At 40.7% G+C, this 22,455-nt stretch overlaps 1 protein-coding gene across 3 annotated transcripts in view; it reads right to left on the bottom strand.

The window, feature by feature from the left end:
- SLC25A13 (solute carrier family 25 member 13) overlaps positions 1 to 22,455 on the bottom strand; it is a 209,893-nt gene that overhangs the window by 102,203 nt on the left and 85,235 nt on the right. For 2 of the 3 annotated variants that reach the window (XM_054495050.2, XM_054495051.2), the window contains exon 4: positions 12,595 to 12,710. The exons of the other annotated variant lie outside the window; for it this stretch is intronic. In XM_054495050.2, coding sequence (XP_054351025.1) covers positions 12,595 to 12,710 — 116 coding nt within the window. The remainder of the gene's footprint in view (positions 1 to 12,594; positions 12,711 to 22,455) is intronic. 3 annotated transcript variants of the gene reach the window in all.

The following is a 22,455-nucleotide window of genomic DNA, read 5'->3' as shown; positions in this document are numbered from 1 at the left end:
GGTCACTGTAGTTTCCAATAAAGGGCAAGACTGGACCAGTTTCTTTTGGACTCCATGCTAACTGGCAGAGCTGCAGTGGCGAGCCAGCCCAGGCCTCCCAATGTGTCACAGGGTGTAGACTAGTTTCTTCCATTTTGGTCTTCATGAGAATCAGAACCAATTCCCTTTCAGAGGTCTCACTAGCCAGCCAACCAAACAGTTCTTTCTGTATTTTATTTTGTTTATTTATTTTTGAGACAGAATATTGCTCTGTCACCAAGGCTGGAGTGCGGTGGCGCGATCTCGGCTCACTGCAACCTCCACCTCCTGCGTTCAAGTGATTCTCCTGCCTCAGCCTCCCGAGTAGCTGGGACTACAGGCATGTGCCACCATGCCCAGCTAATTTTTGTATTTTTAGTAGAGACAGGGTTTCACCATGTTGGCCAGGATGGTCTCGATCTCTTAACCTTGTGATCCGCCCGCCTCAGCCTCCCAAAGTGCTGGGATTACAGGTGTGAGCCCCCGTGCCCGGCTCTTTTTGTATTTTTAACAATTTGTTAGTTACTCTACATTTACTTCAGTTACAGAAAAATGTATTTTCCAATCTGTCTCTTGTATTATATATAGGTTGTCTGATACATTTTGTTTCTTCATATATCCAAAATCAAAAGGCACCCAAAAACTGATTATCATTACATTTTGAAGTCATACATAAACTATTCTACAATCAACGTCTTTAACAGCAATGCTGGAAAAGTGTTAAATAAGGTCTACTAGTTCAACTGCCCCTCTATGAAAAGCAGCTTTTATCTTTAAAGGGCAGGTCACTGACCTCTGTGAGATTTGCTAAAACCTACACAATTTTTCCTGAGGAAAAAAAAAATGCTCATTTAGATGTAATATTACAAACAACCATAGCCATTCACAGACTCCCTGATACTTATCTAGGCAAAAAGTTGAGAACCCTTGACTTAAAAGTTTAATTAAAAACTGCAGAACATAAACATGCACACACCATCATTACCACCAACACTTGTGATGAAATTGGGTTACATTCAGGTATTAAGGATAACTTTAAAATCGCACGTAAAACATATTTCATGAAATCTTGTTCAGTGTACTGAAAAATAAAAAAAGTCAAAGGAAGAGAGAAACATGTAATAGCATAATGCAAGAAAACATTTTGGAGTTTAACCTAAGAAACTGGTATTGTATAGAACATACTTTGAATTTTCAGGGAGTCTGATTGTGACTTTCCTCAGATAAAAGTAGGTATTTAAGCTCTTGGCTGGGCACGGTGGCTCACGCCTGTAATCCTAGCACTTTGGGAGGCTGAGGAGGGTGGATTGCCTCAGCTCAGGAGTTCCAGACCAGCCTGGGCAACAACAGCGAAACCCCATCTCTACTAAAATACAAAAATTAGCTGGGCGTGGCGATATGCGCCTGTAGTCCCGGCTACCCAGGAGGCTGAGGCAGGAGAATCGCTTGAACCCGGGAGGCAGAGCTTGCAGTGAGCCGAGATTGTGCCACTACACTCCAGCCTGGGCAACAGAGCGAGACTCCATCTCCAAAAAAAAAAAAAAAAAGTAGTATTCAAGCTCTCTGCTACTGTGGAGCTAGACTATTAATGTGGTACAACAACTTAAGAAATACCAGTAAGTAGGAATAGGTAATGTCTTAAATTAGCATTATAAGATAAATCACTGGTATATATGCCAAATGGTTCAGATCAACAGTTTCATTAAACACACCCACACATCCACACAGGTACTCTTTCTTAAAACCCACAATGGAAATGCTTTGCGCCCCCCGCAACATTAAATAAGAAATACAGTAACAGGAAAGTGTCTGAGAAACTATCACTCACAACATGTCTGTACCAACCTGCTCACACACCAGGTAAGTCCTTCCAAACCCTGACTTTCAGCTCTTCCACTCACAAAGTGGGGTGACTATACACTGGCATCACATAGATACTGTGAAGCCTAAATAATGATCACTGGCATGGTACCCCTGGCTTTGCCCCACTCTAGTCAACTCAACAAAAATCATCTCTTCCAAGCATCATTCTGATCCTATCCCTGTCCTCCAAAGACCTTGTGGTGACTCCTAATTGCTTCTCATATGAAATAATTACTCTTGCTTAAGGGCCCGGCCCTGTCGTTGGTGCCCTGACAACCACCCTCCCAAGTACCCAGGTCTCTTAAGCTGCACCCCTCAATCAAGGGCCTCCTCTACTATGGTTCCCCTCTATCCTCAACCTGGACACAGACCATCTCCTCACCCTTCCCTATCGTCCTGTGATTCTCCCCTTCAGTCAGAATTCTGTTCATATCAAAAGATAAAGCTTTTCTGGGTAAAACTCACATCGTGTGCATCTCAACAAGTTATCCAGATAGCTGGAACCAAGGCAACTTTCTATGTACATTGGTAACTCTAAGCCAGGTACGTTCTCTTCCTTATTACCTTCCACCATAGTGAAATAAAATCTTAACTAATGCATTTGCCTATTGTTCTTTACTTCATGAAAAATATTAAATCCTTCTAATGTCTGATACAGACTGAGACCACAATGGGCTAACCGACACCTATCTAGATTATGGTGGGCTCGCTCCAAAAGCATGAGTATCAACACCAGAGGGAGGCAGTGTGGCACAGTGAAGAACAGTCAGCCAGGATCAGACTGCTCTCCCAGCTCCATCACAGTCAACACTATGACTGTGGCCACTTATTCAACTTCCCCATGCCTATTTCCTCTTCAGAAAAATGAGAATTATAATAGTATAGACCTTTTAGGCTACAATAATTAAATAATAAATTATACCAAAAGTACTTAGCCCAGAGGTTGGCGTGTATTTAAAAATAAAGATGATGGTTACCTTACTTCTCTCATGAGATTATGTAAAACCACATATCTTGGGAACAGAACAAGACCAGTAGCTACCACCTGGTTCTTCTTCCTTTCCTTTGGCCCCCTTCCTCTCACCCAAGGCCAATCGGGAGCCAAGTCATACAGATTAGCTCTCAGGAATAGCCCAGTGTGCAGTGGCTCATGCCTGTAACCCCAGCATCTTGGGAAGCCAAGGTGGGAGGACTGCTTGAGCCCAGGAGTTTGAGATAAGCCTGGGCAACATAGTTAAACTCATCTTTACAAAAATAAAAATAAAGTTAGCTGGACATGGTAGCGCCACCTGTAGTCCCAGCTACTCAGGACGCTAAGGTGGAAGGATCACTTGAGTCAGGGATGTTGAGGCTGCAGTGAACCCAGATCACTCCAGCCTGGGTGACAGACCTTATTTCAAAAAAAAAAGAAAAAGAAACCAAGAAAGAAAAAAAAAAGGGAATGGCCCAGGTGGGGTCCGGAGATATGACTCCAGTCCAGGCCTCTGTTATTCCCAGCCTCCACTGTTTGTGGCACTTCCAAAGTGGCCGTCACTTCCAGATGCCCACAGCTCCAACCCTTCATGGAATACACAGCCCATATCATGCCAGTTCAGTATTAACGCATCTTTGGTCACTCCTCTAGATCTGCTCAGATAGCTTCCATGCTTTCTACCCACTTAGCCTGCTTTACATATAAACAGGATATTCTGACATCATATTTTTTGTATTTGTTTATAGTCCCTCTCCCTAAAATGTTCCTCAAATATATCAAACAGACTCCGCCCTTAGAACCCAGGAAATGGCTATTATTTCCTGCCTGCGACAGTCTCCCCTCCTCCATCCCCATATCTATACGACCAATTACCTCACCTCTTTCAAAAAAATAAAATAAAAACTTTTTTTTTTTGGTGGAAAAAAACACTTAACATGAAATCTACCCTTAATAGATTTTTAAGTGTACAAAATAATATCGTTAACTACCAGCACAAAGTTGCACAGGAGATCTCTAGAACTTACTCATCTTGCTTAACCAAAACTTTATGCCAGCTGATTAGTAAATCCCCATTCCCCCTCCTCACAGCCCCTGGTAGCCACCACTCTTTGATTCTATGAATCTGCCTATTTCAGGTGCCTCATATAAGTGGAATCATGTAATATTTGTCTTCTGTGGCCGGCTTATTTCACTCGTAGTGTCCTAAACGTTCATTCATGTTGTCATGTATGGCAGGACTTTATGGCTGAATAATATTCTATTATATGTATATAAATTTTCTTTACCCATTCAGCTGTGGATGGGCATTTAGGTCATTTCCACATTTGGCTATTGTGAACAGTGCTGCAATGAACATGAGAGTTCTGATACCTCTTTGAGATCCTGATTTCAATTCTTTTGGATAAATATCCAGAAGTGAGATTGGTGGATCATATGGTACTTGTATTTGTAAATTTTTGTCAGAATCTCCATAACTATTTTCCATAGGGACTGCACCAACACATTTACTATCTTACCCTTATAGAAAAAGTTTGCCACCCATGACCTACTATAAAAAATAACACCATAAAAAAGAAAAGAAAGAAAAAGAAAACTACGTTGACATTCGAAACACTAAGTTTAAAGAGAAAACACCTTAAATTTCAAAAACAAATTTGTGTAAATGTCACCTCACATAATAGCACAGATTTATAATTAATATAATGACACCTTATTCCCTTATTTATTATTTCTCTGCTTTGGTTACAAATGACTAGGCAATTAATATCATTTTCTCTTTCCTCTTCTTACCCTGCTTGTCTTCCACCATGATTTACTCCCTTTGAACACCCCTCCCATCCACTATGGTAACCAAAATTTGACAGTATTGGTAACATTCCAACTCACAGAATTCTGAAGTTTCTTTAAATGTATTATATTCAATATGTAGTAAAATACATCTATTGAAATATTTATGGACTTTTAAGAAGGTAATGCTTATTTGTTATCTCAAATATAAAATTCAGCTCATGTTTCTACTACCTTCCTTCTGAGGCACTTAGCACTGATTCATCCTTGGCAGTAGTCCTATCTGCAAAATTGTACACATGCACTAGCATCTTTAGATAACAAATAACATAGATGTGTTCCTTTCTCTTTCAAAATTTGCAGTGTTCATCAACTCAAAATTTCCAGAGTAGTGAGATATAAACAGACTAACACTTGTTATTAAATAAACTTTTATTTAAAAACTTTAAAAATTCTTACAGGAATAAAACATTTATTTATACACATACATACAGATATTATACATATTCAAGGCAATTGCATGTGAAATCCCAGCAGGATGTTTGTGGAAATTAACGACTTACTCTAAAATTGTTTTGATAGTGAATAGGGCCAAGAATAGCCAAGATAATCTTAAAGAATAAAGTTGAAAACCTAACCAGATATGACTTATAAAGCTGTAGTAATTAAGATAGTATAGTATTAGCGGAGAATATTCAATAATGTAAAAAGAATAGAGCATTCAGATACAGCCCCATACTGGATTTATGATAGTAGTACCACTGCAGTGCAATAAAGAAAAGAACCATCTTCTTAATAAATGGTGCCAGGCAATCGACATATCCTTGGGGAAGAGGGCCAGGGAAGAATCTTGACCTTTACCTTTAGTACCATGCAAAAATATAACAAATTCTAGAAAGACTAAAATGTAAATCTGAAAGGAAAACAAACTTCTGGAAGATAACATAGGGGAATATCTTCCCAACCCGGAGGAAAGCAAAGATTTTTTTTTTTCTGTTTTGAGACAGAGTTTCGCTCTTGTCGCCCAGGTTGGAGTGCAATGGCATGATGTCGGCTCACTGTAACCTTTGCCTCCTGGGTTCAAGCGATTCTCCTGCCTCAGCCTCCTGAGTAGCTGGGATTACAGGTGCTGCCACCACACCCAGCTCATTTTTGCATTTTTAGTAGAGACAGGTTTTCACTGTGTTGGACAGGCTGGTTTCAAACTCCTGACCTCAGGTGATCCACCTGCCTCAGCCTCCCAAACTACTGGGATTACAGGCGGGAACCACTGTGCCTGGCCAAGATTTTTTAAACAGGACACAAAAAGAGCTATCCACAAAAGAAAATGCTGATAATTTGTACTACATTAAAATCAGAAACTTATGTTCCTCAAGACTCAAATGAGTAACAATGCAAGTCACAGAGTAAAGAATCTGTGAAACACATAACCCTCAGAGGTCTTGTATCCAGAAAATACTCATGTGACTGAAAAAGATAGCCAAATGGCCAATAAATATGGAAAAATGTTGTATAACCCATTAGGAATCAGGGAAATAAATGCTCATTGAAGCCACACAGTGAGATATCACTAAAATAAAAATGGCTGATGACCAGTGGCAAAGATCTGAAATAAAACCGTCATGCAATGATGGTATGAGTGTTAACTGGTACCACTGAGAGGTGACAATGTGCTGGCAGTCCTCGCTCGCTCTCGGTGCCTCCTCAGCCTCGGCGCCCACTCTGGCCGCACTTGAGGAGTGCTTCAGCCTGCCACTGCACTGTGGGAGCCCCTCTCTGGGCTGGCTGAGGTCAGAGCCAGCTCTCGCTGCTTGCAGGGAGGTGTGGAGATAGACGTGTGGGCAGGAACCGTGGCTGCCCACAGTCCTCGCCGGCCAGCGTGAGTTCTGGGTGGGCGCGGGCTCCACGGGCCCCGCACTCGGAGTGAACGGCCAGCACTGCCAGCCCTGGGCACTGAGGGGCTTAGCACTTATGCCAGCAGCTGTGGAGGGTGTGCTGGGTCCCCCAGCACTCCTGGCCTACCCATGCTGCACTCGAATTCTCACCGGGCCTCAGCTGACTCCCCGCGGGGCAGGGCTCAGGAGCTGCAGCCCACCACGCCCAAGTCCCCCCAACCCTGTGGGCTCCCGTGTGGCCCGAGCCTCCCCAACAGGTGCCGCCCCCTGCTCCGCAGCACCCAGGTCCCACCAACTGCCCAAAGGCTGAGGAGTGGGGGCACATGATGTGGGACTGATGGGCAGCTCTGCCTGGAGCCCCAGTGCGGGATCTACTAGGTGAAGCCAGCTGGGCTCCTGAGTCGGGTGGGGACTCAGAGAACTTTTATGTCCAGCTGGAGGATTGTATATGCACCAATCAGTACTCTGTATCTAGCTAATCTGGTGGGCACTTGGAGAACTTTTATGTCTAGCTAGAGGATTGTAAATGCACCAATCAGCACTCTGTGTCTAGCTCAGGGATTGTAAACACACCAATCAGCGCTCTGTCAAAACGGACCAATCAGCTCTCTGTAAAACAGACCAATCAGCTCTCTGTAAAATGGACCAATCAGCAGGATGTGGGTGGGGCAGAAAAGGGAATAAAAGCAGGCTGCCTGAGCCAGCAGTGGCAACCTGCTCGGGTCCCCTTCCACAGTGTGGAAGTTTTGTTCTTTTGCTCTTCACAATAAATCTTGCTGCTGCTCACTCTTTGGGTCTGCATCGACTTTATGAGCTATAACACTCACCATGAAGGTCTGCAGCTTGACTCCTGAGGCCAGCGACACCACGAACCCACCGGGAGGTATGAACAACTCTGGACAGGAGGAATGAACAACTCCAGAAGCGCCACCTTAAGAGCTGTAACACTCACCACGAAGGTCTGCAGCTTCACTCCTGAAGCCAGCAAGACCACGAACCCACCAGAAGGAAGAAACTCTGAACACGTCCAAACATAAGAAGGAACAAACTCTGGACACACCATCTTTAAGAACTGTAACACTCACTGTGAGGGTCCGCAGCTTCATCCTTGAAGTCAGTGAGACCAAGAACCCACCAATTCCAGACACACCATTACTTTGGGAAACATTTTGGCAAGCTCTGCTGAAGCTAAATATACATATTTTCTGTGACCCAGCAAGTCTATTCCTAGAAATGTCTATACACACCAAAAAATATGTAAAGCAATGTCGAAAGCATATTGCTTGCAGCAGCCAAAAATGAAAATGTTCCAAAATATTTATCAACAATAGAATGGATAAATAAATTAGGATAGAGTCACATAATGGAATTCAATACAGTGAAGAAAAACAAAAAATACATGCGACATGGATTAATCTCACAAATAAAATGAACAAAAGAAGCCAGACCAAAAGAGTACATTCTATATAGTTCCAATTAAATTAAGTTTAAAAACAGGCAAAACCAACTGATAGTGATAAATGTCAGTTGTTACCATTGGGATTGGGGAACAGTAACTGGGATGAGACCTCTAAACTGCTGGTACCATCCTCTTTCTGATCTGGCTCATGGTAAGCAGATCCAGATGTAAAAGTTCAGCAAGGTGTACACTTAACACCATTTGTATATTCTTCTGCATGTATGCTGTCATTCAACAAAGTATACTTTAAAAAATCACTGTCACATACAATAGGCTAAAAATACAAATGGAAACATTTAATTTTTTCTCCTCACATACAGAATCACAAATTAACTAGAATTTACCAGTCATACCAACACCCTGTCATATACCTGTTGATATCTCAAGATACTTATAAACAGAAGTAAGGCTGTACACCTACAACTATCTGATCTTCAAGAAAGTTGACAAAAACAAGCAATGGGGAAAGGATTCTGTATTCAATAAACGATGCTGGGTTAATTGGCTAGCCATATGCAGAAGACTGAAACTGGACCCCTTCCTTACGCCATATACAAAAATAAACTCGAGATGGATTAAAGACTTAAATGTGGCCAGACATGATGGTGCACACCTGTAATCCCAACACTTTGGGAGGCCAAGGTGGGTGGATCACTTGAGGTCAAGAGTTCGAGACCAGCCTGGCCAACATGGTGAAACCCTGTCTCTACTGAAAAATACAAAAAATCAGCCAGGCATGGTGGTGCATGCCTATATTCCCAGCTACTTGGGAGGCTGAGGCACAATGATCACTTGAGCCTGGTAAGCAGACGTTGCAGTGAGCCGAGATCATACCACTACACTCCAGCCTGGGCAACAGAGCAAGAGTTCATCTGAAAAACAAACAACACTTAAGTGTAAAACTCAAAGCTATATTCTTGGAAGACAACCTAGGCAATATCACTCTGGAGAGTGGAATAGGCAAAGATTTCATGACAAAGACACCAAAAGCAATTGCAATAAAAACAAAAATTGACAAATGGGACCTAATTAACTAAAGAGCATTCTGCACAGCAAAAGCAACTATCAAGAGAGTAAACAGACACCCTACAGAATGGGAGAAAATTTTTGCAAACTATGCATCTGACAAAGGTCTAATATCCAGCAACTAACTATAAGGAACTTAAATTTACAGGGAAAAAAAAAACCCATTAAAAAGTGGGGGAAAGCCAAGGCGTGGTGGCTCACGCCTGTAATCCCAGCAGTTTGGGAAGCCGAGGCGGGTGAATCACCTGAGGTCAGGAGTTTGAGACCATCCTGACCAATATGGTAAAACCACGTCTCTACTAAAAATACAAAATTAGCCAGATGTGGTGGTGCGTGCCTGTAGTCCCAAGCACTCAAGAGACTCAGACAGGAGAACTGCTTGAACCCAGGAGGTGGAGGCTGCACTGAGTCGAGATCGTGCCACTGCATTCCAACCTGGGTGACAGAGTGAGACTCTGTCTCAAAAAAAAAAAAAAAAAAAAGAAAAAAGTGGACAAACAACATGAACAGACATTTTCAAAAGAACACATATACGTGGCCAAGAAGCATATGGAAAAAGGCTCAACATCACTGGTAATTACAGAAATGCAAATCAAAACTACAACTAGATACCACCTCACACTAATCAGAATGGCTACTATTAAAAAGTCAAAAAATAGCTGGTGCTAGCAAGGTTGCAGAGAAAAAGGAATATTTATACACTGCTGGTGGGAGTGTAAATGCTGGTGGGAGTGTAAATGCTGGTAGGAGTGTAAATTAGTTCAACCACTGTGAAAAACAGTGTGGCGATTCCTCAAAGACCTAAAAACAACTATCCTTCGACCCACAATCCCATTACTGGGTATATACCCAAAGAAATATAAACATTCTATCATAAAAACACATGCACACATATGTTCACTGTAGCACTATTCACAATAGCAAAGACATGGCATCAACCTAAATGCCCATTAATGATAGACTGGATAAAGAAAATGCGGTACATATACACCATGGAATACTATGCAGTCATTTAAAAAAAAAAAAAAAAAAAAGAGATCATGTCCTCTACAGGAACTTGGATGGAGCTGGAGGCCATTATCTTTAGCAAACTAATGTGGGAACAGAAAACCAAAAACCAAACATTCTCACGTATATGTGGGAGCTAAGTGATAAGAACACAGGGACACAGAGAGGAATAACAGACATTAGGGCCTACCAGAGGGTGGAGGGTAGAAGGTGGGAGGAGGGAGAGGATCAGGAAAAATAACTAATGGGTACTAGGTTTAATATCTGAGTAACAAAATAATTTGTACAGCAAACCCCTGTGACACAAATTTACCTATATAGTAAACCTGCACATGTACCCCTGAACTTACGTTAAAAAAAAAAATTAAAAAAATTAAAAAAAAAAAAGGGTTCCCAAAGAAAAATGAAAAAAAAAACAGAAAATCTTTTCTTCTTTTAGGCTATTTCTTTTAGTATCACTATTTGTATAAAGGCCTTTGTTTTCCAGACAGTGCCTTTTATGCAGTGGATCTTTTAATCCTTACATAGTCCTGTAAGGTAGTTATTACCCTGATTTTAGAGGTGAGGAAAATAAAGCTCAGAGGGTTGAAATGACTTGTCCTTCAGCTAGTAAGAAGCAGAAACAAAATCCTTATGCAACTATGCCTTCTACAATTCAAAGATAGCTCTTGTTTTCTACATCCTGCTTCTTCACTATCATTTTCTTCTAATCACACTAACACACACACTTTCCCCTGCAATGGTGGAAGTCTCTTATGTCTTTCTAGGACCAGTGGTAAAGCTGGTGTCGCCAATATCCCTTGCCACTTCACATGCATGAAGGGAAGATGGATCTATATCAAGGAACTACCTGAAGCCCATTTCTCAGTCCTCTAATCTCAAATCAAGCTCTCTTCCATTCCTCACATCCAGACTTGCTGGGGAAAGCAGGAGGACAAGACAGAACACACCCATGTTGAACATGCTTACACTCCCAGGCTTTCCTCTGCTCATCCCCAGGAAACGCTATCATAACACTTGTCACCAAACTCGCTTCCATTGAGTAAATCAATAACACCATGAGCTAGCTGCTTACTCATTACTTGAAGATTTAAATGGGGACTTTTTTAAAATTGGTATTCCATTGAAAAGTTGTGGTTGCAGTGGTGCGAAGAGGAATTGGGTGATGGAAATAAATTTCTTCTAAGGATCTGCAAATATTAAATAATCCTCATGAAGTATTAATGGAAAGCATCTGATCTTCTAGAAACAAAACCAGGCAAGTATATAATTTTTTGTCTTTGCTGAAGATAATTTAACCTTTAATTCTGTCATGCCAAATGAGTGTGACAGAATGGCAAAGGGGGCTGGCACAATAAATCTATTATACTATCTTACCAATACTTTATCTAATTATTATATTCACTTCTTGATAAGATAAATGAGGACTGGAGAGGATCACTAATTTGGCTCAGAGACAACAGCAGCAGAGCTGGAAGGGGCTAAGCTTATCTGATTCTGGAAGCAACACTGTTACACCATCTGTATTTTTCCCATATCTGTAGGTTTTCCACAATACATCAAATAAGACAAGTCCCAAAGGTCTGAATGAATTGGAAACTATGAATAAAGACACTTAAAATGGACACATGCCAAGCACAAGACAGGCAGAAGTCTTGACTGGGTCTCACATTCTATGACACTATGAAAACAGTCATGCCACATTCTCCCTAATCTTTAAAGCCATCTCTCATGAAAACACAATCCACATGCCTAAAGGGCTCCAAAATTCTTCATGAGCAATGCTACTGTAGATTTGCATGCAGAGACAACATATGTTGGACACCACAGAGTCCAAGGGAAACGTGGTACTTTCTGTTAAATCTGTCCTTAGTAGCCAGTTTTTTAAAAAATAACTTACCACTGTCCCACCACTTCCAAGCCTTCCCTTTCTTCTAAGAATCTGAAAAATGTCAGGGTTTTCTGCAACTTTGTAGCTAATTCCCATGGTGATGTTTGTGCCTTGCAAAATAAAGAAGGCCACAGCAGAGCAGACACTGCCAGCACAGCAGTCAGGTGTGCGGGGGGGGTTGTTTAGAACAAGGTCCTTCATGTACCATTCTGAACCACCATCTTGTGCAGCGGCTCTGGCCGCAAACTACTCCATGGGAACAAGGTGAAGACAAGAAGTATAAGGTGCATAAGTAACCTCTGTGTGTAGGCAGATTATTCACTTCTTCGTTCTATCAGTGAAAAGCACTACTGATGGTGCAGGGAAGAAACAGAAGTCCTGTCTGGCTCTCACATGCTATGACTCTATGAAAACAGTCATGCCACATCTCCCTCACCTTAAAACTAAATCAGAGTATCAAAACTACTAAGCCAGAAACTTGTTTTTTTCAAATAGGAAGACGTTTGAACTGGAGCTCCTAAACATTGAAGTATCTTTACTAAAAGGGATATACTATCTTCTATAAAGCATTTCCATACACTTTATTTTGTTCCTAGAAAAAAAAAAAAAAGAAAAAGAAAATGCTCACACAAGTCCACACTTACATAGATGTGCACAGAAGCATGCTCCTTACCAAAAGTTACTTCTCCTTTGCCAGCTTTGTCAAACAGCTGAAAGGCTACCATAAACAAAGCATCAGGAGCACACAGGACAGATTCAAAGGCAACAAATTCTTGAAAAGATATTAATCTGCAACATAAAACAAACATAAAGCAAAAGTCAGTAGCTTGTGGAAAACAGAAGCATATACAAACATACACTGAGGGAAAAAATAAGATATCACTGCCAAAACATAAAATTCAAACTGAAAACATTTATAAACATTTAGCATTTACTTTTACATATAGTGGACTGAAATAATAATGCACAGAATCTAAAAGACATGACAGCATTGACCATGAAGTTACACACTAAATACATTATAATTTCAAACGTAACTGTTTTATCTGGCATCATACATGTTTCAGTCTTCCTTCAGGCATGTTTTTGGGTTCCATAATAAAAGTGCAGATACTTTAGACTAAGATGTGACTGCCTAACAGCAAAATAGAGCAACTTTGTTATGCATTAGTATCCTTATACACCATGCAAAAAACGGTTCACAGATATTGATTCACTACTGGTATTTACTGACCACCTGTGAATTGACCTAGGGCTAGTACAAGGGGAATACAGATAAATGATACATGAAATATGACCCCAAGGGACTTCTAGTCTAGTGAGGCAGATAGCACTAGTCTAGAAATAGACTAGTGTATAGAGGAAGGACAAATCATAACACAAGAACTAGTATGGTAACAAAAGTCTTTGTGGCAGAAATGGCATTTGAGCTAGGCCTTAAAAAATGAGTACAACTTGGATATGCAGTAATGGGTGTAGACTAGAGGGCACTTCAGGCAGAAGGCTAATGCAAGAAAGCTAAGGAGTGTACAGGGAAACTGATAAATGACAGATTTTGTCTGGACAGTGGAGTGCATAAAAGAACAATGTAAAATTAGATTAGAAATATAGGACCAGAGGTGGTCTTGAAGCAAGAAAAGGGCCTGGTCATTCTTCTCTAGGAAAAAGGAGTGACTTTAACTTTCTGAAGGTCAAAATGTGGGTCAAATCTAAGCTTTAGGAAGAACACGAGAGGCCAAAGACGTTTTGACTTCCAAAGAGGAAATGGGTCCATAAAAGCTTTCCTAGATTTTATTTTTTAACAACTGCTATTTTAAGTATCCAAATACTTTAATGATACATTGAGATACTCCAAGTTTCCGGAGGATATAGAAGGAGGAAAATAGGAATGCTTTTCATATCTTTTACAGAAAACTTAGTTACTTGTAAACATCCTATAGAGAGCACACATTTTTATAAAAACTGTTACAAAGTGAACTTAGCTGTTTCCCAGAATGTCACCCAATTACAATAATGCTACAAAGAAAGGAAAAACTCAGTGTGTTCAATATAACATCTCTGTATAATTAACCATCCAAAACACATCCTTCTCAATGCCTGGGAACACTCAGGAAGAGCATGTGTTACAGGGGAGTACTTCCCAAGGACATTTTATCCTCTACTAAGGTTTCTCTCACTGAGACTCTCTGCGTACGAGGCAAGAAGGGGGGCAAATATGAGTCAAGCATTCCTGGCTGAACTCAAGGAGCTTACCACCAGCTGTTTGGAGGAAGGGGAGATAGTCATGAGCACACATAACCACTAGAAATTAAGAGTTAACTGTAAAAGAAAAAATAAAGCACTAAGGGGCATAAAAGGGGTGAATTATTCTGCCTGGAAGAGTTGGGGACTGCTTCATGGCGGCATGGTATTTGAAGAACAAATTTTAAAGCTGAAAAGATCTTAGGGATTATCTACTTCAACCTCCTCATTTTACTTGTGAGGAAACGGAAACTGGAAAAAGTTAATGACCTGGGTTAGGCAAAACAACGGCTTCTGACATTTTGGCCTGAAAACCAGGTCCCCTGGCTTCCATTTAACCTGGGTAGAATTCCAACTGCTGTGGGAAGATGGTGAAACCATGCCCCACAGGATTAAAGAATTTGGTAACTAACAAAAATTTATTGAGATTGTCTTGCAGGACAGCAGAGAAGAAAACCATTTGTTACAGTTAGTTCTATTTGCCACAAAATTGGCTGACAGACTGAGGCTGGTTGGAACCAACATAGCTGACTGGAGTCTGGGCAGAATAGACTTCCTCTCCTGTTGAGTAACCTTTTGACGTTAGAGGGCCAAAAACTCACCCTCAGTTCAAGCTAATGCCACCACTGTCCAAAGGTGCAACCCATGAAGCGGCATGGAAGGGCAACAGCATGCCCAAGACACTTTCCAAACCCCCTTTCCTTTCAGCCAATCACTAATCACTGTTCAGCACCTAAACTCCACACTCAGAAGCCCTCCCTTAAATCTATGGCTGTAAGGCTGGTAGAGAAAGTCAAACTTGAGCGTGACTCCTGTACCCTTACTCAGTTGCCTGGCAATAAACTTTCTTGCTGCAAAAAACTGGTGCTTTGTGTTTGGCTTTCCATTGTGTGCAGGCAAATGGACCGACTTTGGTTTGGTGACAATGGAGACAGGAGGGAAGGGTAGAGAGAGGACATTCTACACTGGGGAAGCAAAGTACAGAGATGAAAACAAATGGATGTACTGTATTTGGAGAAGCATGTAGGAGTTACCAATTCTCCATCTAGCAGGTCATGAGGAGCAAAAGACTGGCAAGAGCGAGATGCCAGCCACCTGGGGTGGACCTTAAGGGGCAAGCAACAGAATCTTGACTTTTTTTTCAGACAGTTAAAAATCACTCAGTTTCTGGATTAAGAAATGTCACATTCAAACTGGCTAGCCATATGTAGAAAGCTGAAACTGGATCCCTTCCTTACACCTTATACAAAAATCAATTCAAGATGGATTAAAGACTTAAATGTTAGACCTAAAACCATAAAAACCCTAGAAGAAAACCTAGGCATTACCATTCAGGACATAGGCATGGGCAAGGACTTCATGTCTAAAACACCAAAAGCAATGGCAACAAAAGCCAAAATTGACAAATGGGATCTAATTAAACTCAAGAGCTTCTGCACAGCAAAAGAAACTACCATCAGAGTGAACAGGCAACCTACAAAATGGGAGAAAATTTTCGCAACCTACTCATCTGACAAAGGGCTAATATCCAGAATCTACAATGAACTCCAACAAATTTACAAGAAAAAAACAAACAACCCCATCAAAAAGTGGGCGAAGGACATGAACAGACACTTCTCAAAAGAAGACATTTATGCAGCCAAAAAACACATGAAAAAATGCTCACCATCACTGGCCATCAGAGAAATGCAAATCAAAACCACAATGAGATACCATCTCACACCAGTTAGAATGGCAATCATTAAAAAGTCAGGAAACAACAGGTGCTGGAGAGGATGTGGAGAAATAGGAACACTTTTACACTGTTGGTGGGACTGTAAACTAATTCAACCCTTGTGGAAGTCAGTGTGGCGATTCCTCAGGGATCTAGAACTAGAAATTCCATTCGACCCAGCCATCCCATTACTGGGTATATACCCAAAGGACTATAAATCATGCTGCTATAAAGACACATGCACACGTATGTTTATTGCGGCATTATTCACAATAGCAAAGACTTGGAACCAACCCAAATGTCCAACAATGATAGACTGGATTAAGAAAATGTGGCACATATACACCATGGAATACTATGCAGCCATAAAAAATGATGAGTTCACGTCCTTTGTAGGGACATGGATGAAATTGGAAATCATCATTCTCAGTAAACTATCGCAAGAACAAAAAACCAAACACCGCATATTCTCACTCATAGGTGGGAATTGAACAATGAGAACACATGGACACAGGAAGGGGAACATCACACTCTGGGGACTGTTGTGGGGTGGGGGGAGGGGGGAGGGATAGCACTGGGAGATATACCTAATGCTAGATGACGAGTTGGTGGGTGCAGCGCACCAGCATGGCACATGTATACATATGTAACTTACCTGCACATTGCGCACATGTACCATAAAACCTTAAGTTTAATAATAATAAATAATAATAAAAGAAGAAAAAAAAAAAAAAAAAAAAAAAAAGAAATGTCACATTCAAAACTTTGTTTTAGAAAAAGAACTGGTGTGGAAGATGAATTTAAAGGAGAGATGAGATGTGGGAGACAGTCTGGCAGCCAGGGATCACAGGGTTCTAAACCTGAGTGGGAGCCCTAGGAATGGAAGCAGAAGAAAGGCTAGAGAAACACAGCAGAGGCAGAAATGATAAAATGTGGTTAGGACTGGATGTTGGAGGCCAAGGCCAAGGAAACAGGCCAGGATGCTCCCAACATTTCCAACTTGGATAACTGAGTGGGATGATGATACCACCACCAAAGATAAAGAAGAAAAAAGAAAAAAAGGTAAAAATTGGAAAGAAGGGACCTGTGGGAGAATGTAACCAACTGTGACTGTGTTTGAGGTACCAGTGGGACATGTAGTACAGTGTCCAGCCAGAAGCCAAAAGAGACCCAATGGACTCAAGAGAGATGCTGGTATGGGCAGAACTGTGTCCCCCGTCCCCAAAAATCCCAACCCCTAGAACCTCAGAATGTGACTTTATTTGGAAATAGGGTGGCTGCAAATGGAACTAGTTAAGATGAGATCATACTGGAGTAGGGCAGGCACCTAATCCAATATGACTGGAGTCTTTTTTATAAAACAGGGAAATTTAAAAACAGACATGCACACAAGGAGAAAACCAAGTAAAGATGAAGGTAGAGATCAGGGTGATGCTTCTTCAAGCCAAGGAACACCAAACGTTGCCCGCCCACCACAAGAAGACAGGAAAGAAGCACGGAACAGATTCTCCCTCACAGCCCTCAGAAGAAACCAACCCTGCTGAATCTCCACCTTGGATGTCTAGCCTCCAGAACTTGGGACAACTAATTTGTTTTTTTTTTTAAACTTCCCAGTTTGCGGTAGAGTACTTTGTTACAGCAGCCTGAGGAAACTAATATAGAGGCCAAGATTGGAAACACAGATCTGGCAGTTTTTAAAGAAAGGTTACTTAAAGCTGTGAATAAAAGTGCCCACAAGCATTTCATTTAGAGATGTTTCCTTTTTCTTTTAAGACATGCTGTAATAAAAGAAGACCTTGAGGAATTCACCGGCAGGCCCGCCACACTCTAGACTTCTGAAGCCGGACAGAGGACAAATGTGTTTCTGGCCCTTTGCTTCCCAGGCGCTACGCCTCCTCACATCCCCCAACCCTGCTGAGCAGGCACCCACAGCCACGCAGCCACACAGTGCTGCTCTCCAGGGGAACTTGCTGGCAGTTTGTTGAGGCAGAAAACAATCATGTTTGCTTAATTACCCCTTCACAGACATTAGGTTCATTAAATAGAATCACACTATGCGTTATCTAGAAAAGGGATGTTTTTGGTTTCACGGTCTGAATAAAGAAAGGCTTAATATATATATGAAAGGCTTATATAAAAAAAGGCATATATAGGAGACCATATACATATGCAAGGCTTATAATATATAAAGGCATATATATAATATATATATTATATATATGACTATATATAATATATATTTTATATATATATTATATATATATGTATGAACAAAGCCTTGTCTGGCAATGTCAACGTTTCATAACTAAGAATGGCCAATAAATACTCTGGTATTTTAGACATGTTACTGATACCAAAAGGTATGTAATTTGGTAATCCTGTTAGATATGAGTATTATACCTCTATGCAGGAGGTATACAGATGAACCATGAAATCATAATGTATTATTGTTCACCAAGATCATTTTGGATTTTCAAGGTAATCTGACTAGAAGGCCATGAGAATAATTATATAGTACTATATTACTTTACAGCATGATACCTAAAAATGTTTATATATATACATATATGTATATACAATATATATACATATACGTATATGTATATGTAATATATATGTATATGTATATACAATATATATGTATATGTATATACTATATATGTATATGTATATACAATATATGTATATGTATATACAATATATATGTATATGTATATACAAATATATGTATATGTATATACAATATATATGTATATACAATATATATGTATATACAATATATATGTATATACAATATATATGTATATGTATATACAATATATATACATATATGTATATATATTGACAAACAGTGCTTCCGTCTTGCTTTACAGATTTAATGAGCATTAACATAAGTTACAACAAAGAATTCAAGCTTAATCAAGTTCAGACCTGGCTGGTGAACTCACTTAGTTCCTTTTCCACCCGCAACTCCCAGAACTTCTTTGACAATGTTAGATTCCCTTTAAAATGAATCATGCAGCTCTGATTAACTCTATGACTAGAATCTAAGGAACAGTATTTGCCACCACACTCATCTGCAGGAACTAATAGTAGAACATGGGTCAGCTAACATGAAAGCAAATGTACAAGTCACATTTCCACAGGCCTATACCACTCAGAGATTAGGGGAGGGTAGGTTTCTAACTACTCTATTTCATGGTTGTGATGCTACTGGATATTTTCTGTAAGCAAGTCATTTTTGTTTTACAAAGCACTAGAGCTACTGTTCTCCTTCTGGAAGCCATTTATAACAGTAGCGACTTTGTAACTCCTTTATAGTCCAAGTAATAATAAAATAGCCAAAGCACTGCATAGTACTATAAAATACTGGGCCAAAGAAGAAAGAGTTGAAAAATGAATTGCATCTGTATGCTATGCTTACACAATGTAAATATTAATCATTTATCACATATGTGGAAAGGTACTATGACATAGATACCAAAATGATGATGGTGCTTCTTCACTGGAGCATAACTTTAGGTCCCTCCTCCCCCAGCTTCACAAGGGATAGCACTTAGCCTGGAGATATTTGAAATATAATAGAGAATACAGACTGAAAATTGTGATATTATGGAAAAGGGTTACGTAACATAAGAGAACTGGAAATAAATGACTCAATGAATTCAGAGGAGGGAGAGATTACTGTCATGTTGAGTGAAAGGAGATGGAGAAAGCCTTACTGAAATTGGGAACACATGACATCAGAAGGAAGATGTGTTCAGTGAACATGAGCTCAGTCTTGCAATAAAAGTGAAATGTGATCAAGTAAAGACGGGAGATGTGGGAGGAGAGTCCACCAGCTGCAGTTTGACTTCAGTGCCTATTCTACATGTTTGGCAGAGGGCAGTTCTAGGGACACAATCTCTGCTCCCCAGAAATGGTGGTCCAGAGGGGCAGAAGGTAAGCCAGGAACCAAGGGAGGAAGACCAGAGATGAAGAATCACAAGAAATGCATATTTGCTGGAGGAAAACTAGAACAGAAAATACAGTGCTGGGGTTGGGTGTGGCAGCTCATGTCTATAATTGCGGCACTTTGGGAGGCCAAGGCAGGAGGATCACTTGAGTCCAGGAGTTCAAGACTGCAGTGAGCTGATTGCACCACTGCACTCCAGCCTGGGCTAGAGTGAGACACCATCTACTAGAAAAAAAAAAAGAAAAGAAAGAAAAAAACCCTACAAAGTTGCTCACATCCTGTTTATGAGGTCCTGTGATGGTAGACCAAGATCTGATAATTTTAGTGATGTGATCAATTTGTGCATCAGAACATTTAATCTGACAGAGGAGTGTTAAATGAACTTAAGGGGAAGAGAGCGGAGTTGAGGAGATGCGATGGCAGAGGGCGATGCGATGGCAGAGGGCGGGGTGGGGTGGGGCGGGGCGGGGCGGGGCAGGCAGGGCAGGGCAGGACAGGGCAGAGCAGGGCAAAGGGAAAGGAAAAGGAAGAAAGGCACTTTATACCAAGGGCTGTGAGTGCAGCATCTCCGGAGGACAATTTGACAACACAGCAAGAGTCTCAAAGATGTCTTTATGACCACTCTGGGTAGCCTATGGGTTAGCCCTGCCCCACAAGAAGCAGTTACAAAAAAACAAAACCAAAAAACACCTCTTTACTCCTCAACCACCACAATTGCACTTCTAGGAGTTTATCCTAAAAAATAATTCATAAATGCGTGCAAACTTTAATCTACAGCGATATTTACCCAGCACTGCTGGCAATGGTGAAAAAAGTACAAACAACCTCAATATACAACAATATGTGAGGGACTGAATATACAGAACATTGATATGCAGGATACTATCCAACCACTAAAAAGTGTTATAAACAAATCCATGGTAGTAAGTAAAAAATCATTTACACAATGATGTGTGGAAAATTATTTGTTTCTTAAAAATGGACAATAATATTTTGCACACACACAAAGTCTGAAGGAGGCACACCAAAGTGCTGGCAGTGGATATCTTCTCTAGGTGGTTAAATTGTTAGAAATTTAAGATGTTTTTTTCTGCTTGTCCATATTTTCTAGTCCTTTCAATAATATACATACTGCACTGTTCTTATAGTAAGAAAAAAATAAAAATTTGTATGAAACAAAATAGCAAAGTCTTCAACTTAGTGGCAGGAGGACTATATAAGAGATTTGGGGAGAGGAAGACAAATTGAAAAAAGAAATGAAGGATCTGAAAGAATCACACTAACGGACAACCTCCAGTTCTTCTCTTCCTCTCTGTCCTTGCTTATTCTCACTCAGCAGAGGCTTAGACCCCATGTGATCCCTTTCATCTCCTGCCTGGCTCCTATCTCCAGGCCAACTCTGTGGCTACGAAAGTTTAAGCAACAGCACCTAGGAATCGGTCTGTTCATACTTCAGGAAGTTTGGTTGTAGACGATGTACCATCAAAATCCAATTACCACTTTTACTGAAGGTTCCTAACCACAAGAGTACTTCACAAAAATAACTTCTCCTTACACCTCTTCTGTGTGTTACAACAGAAGCCAAGCAATTGTCCAGGGTCAATGGCAGAGATGAAAGTAAAATCTAACTCCAAAAACACAGTTCTAACCATCAGACCACCCACGTTTAAGTATATGTGGGTGTTAAGAAAAATCTGGAACTGGACTCCCCTGTGATCACCAGTTTATCCAAATTTATCCAAAAAGCTCTGGTCTCCATGATTTTTAACATCTTTTAATAGCTTTTGGCTTTTATAGCTCTTCTCTTTCCCACCCATATTCCTTGCAAATACACATTATTCAGGCAACCAAGCTGTAAACCAAAAATAAAATTCTAAGACCCCTCAATGGACTTCCTTCTTAGCCAAGGCACTCTTCAAATTTAACCTAAAAGACTGTTTCTGGCCATGATGGGAAGTGGGGGTTGGACACGTCTCATTATATCTTAAGTCTGATAAGAAATATTCACAATCTATTCCCTCTGAAGCCTGCTACCTAAGGGCTTCATCTGTACAATGAACACTTTGGTCTCTACAATCCCTTATCTGAACCCAGAACCCAGACATTTCCTTTCTAATAATCCCAGGTTTTTAGGTAAACTCCAACCAATTGTCAACCAGAAAATGTTTAACTCTACCTATAACCTGGAAGCCTTCGCCCCACTTCGAGTTGTCCCGCCTTTCTGGACAGAATCAATGTATTTCTTAAATGTAATTGATTGAAGTCTCATGTCTCCCTAAAATGTATAAAACCAAGCTGCACCCTGACCACCTTGGGCACATGTTCTCAGGATCTCCTGAGGCCTGTGTCACAGGCCATGGTCACTCATACCTGGCTCAGAATAAATCTCTTCCAATATTTTACAGTCTGACTCTTTTTTTTTTTTTTTGAGACGGAGTCTCACTCTTGTTGCCCAGGCTGGAGTGCAATGGTGTGATCTCGGCTCACTGCAACCTCTGCCTCCCGGGTTCAAGCAATTCTCCTGCCTCAGCCTCCTGAGAAGCTGGGGACTACAGGCGTGCGCCACCACCCCCGGCTAATTTTTGTATTTTTAGTAGAGACAGGGTTTCACCATGTTGGCCAGG

The sequence above is a fragment of the Pongo pygmaeus genome, chromosome 6, assembly GCF_028885625.2.
Source record: "Pongo pygmaeus isolate AG05252 chromosome 6, NHGRI_mPonPyg2-v2.0_pri, whole genome shotgun sequence".
NCBI lineage: Eukaryota > Metazoa > Chordata > Mammalia > Primates > Hominidae > Pongo > Pongo pygmaeus.
Note: the sequence above shows the minus strand (reverse complement) of the source record. Positions and strands in the feature narration are given on the sequence as shown.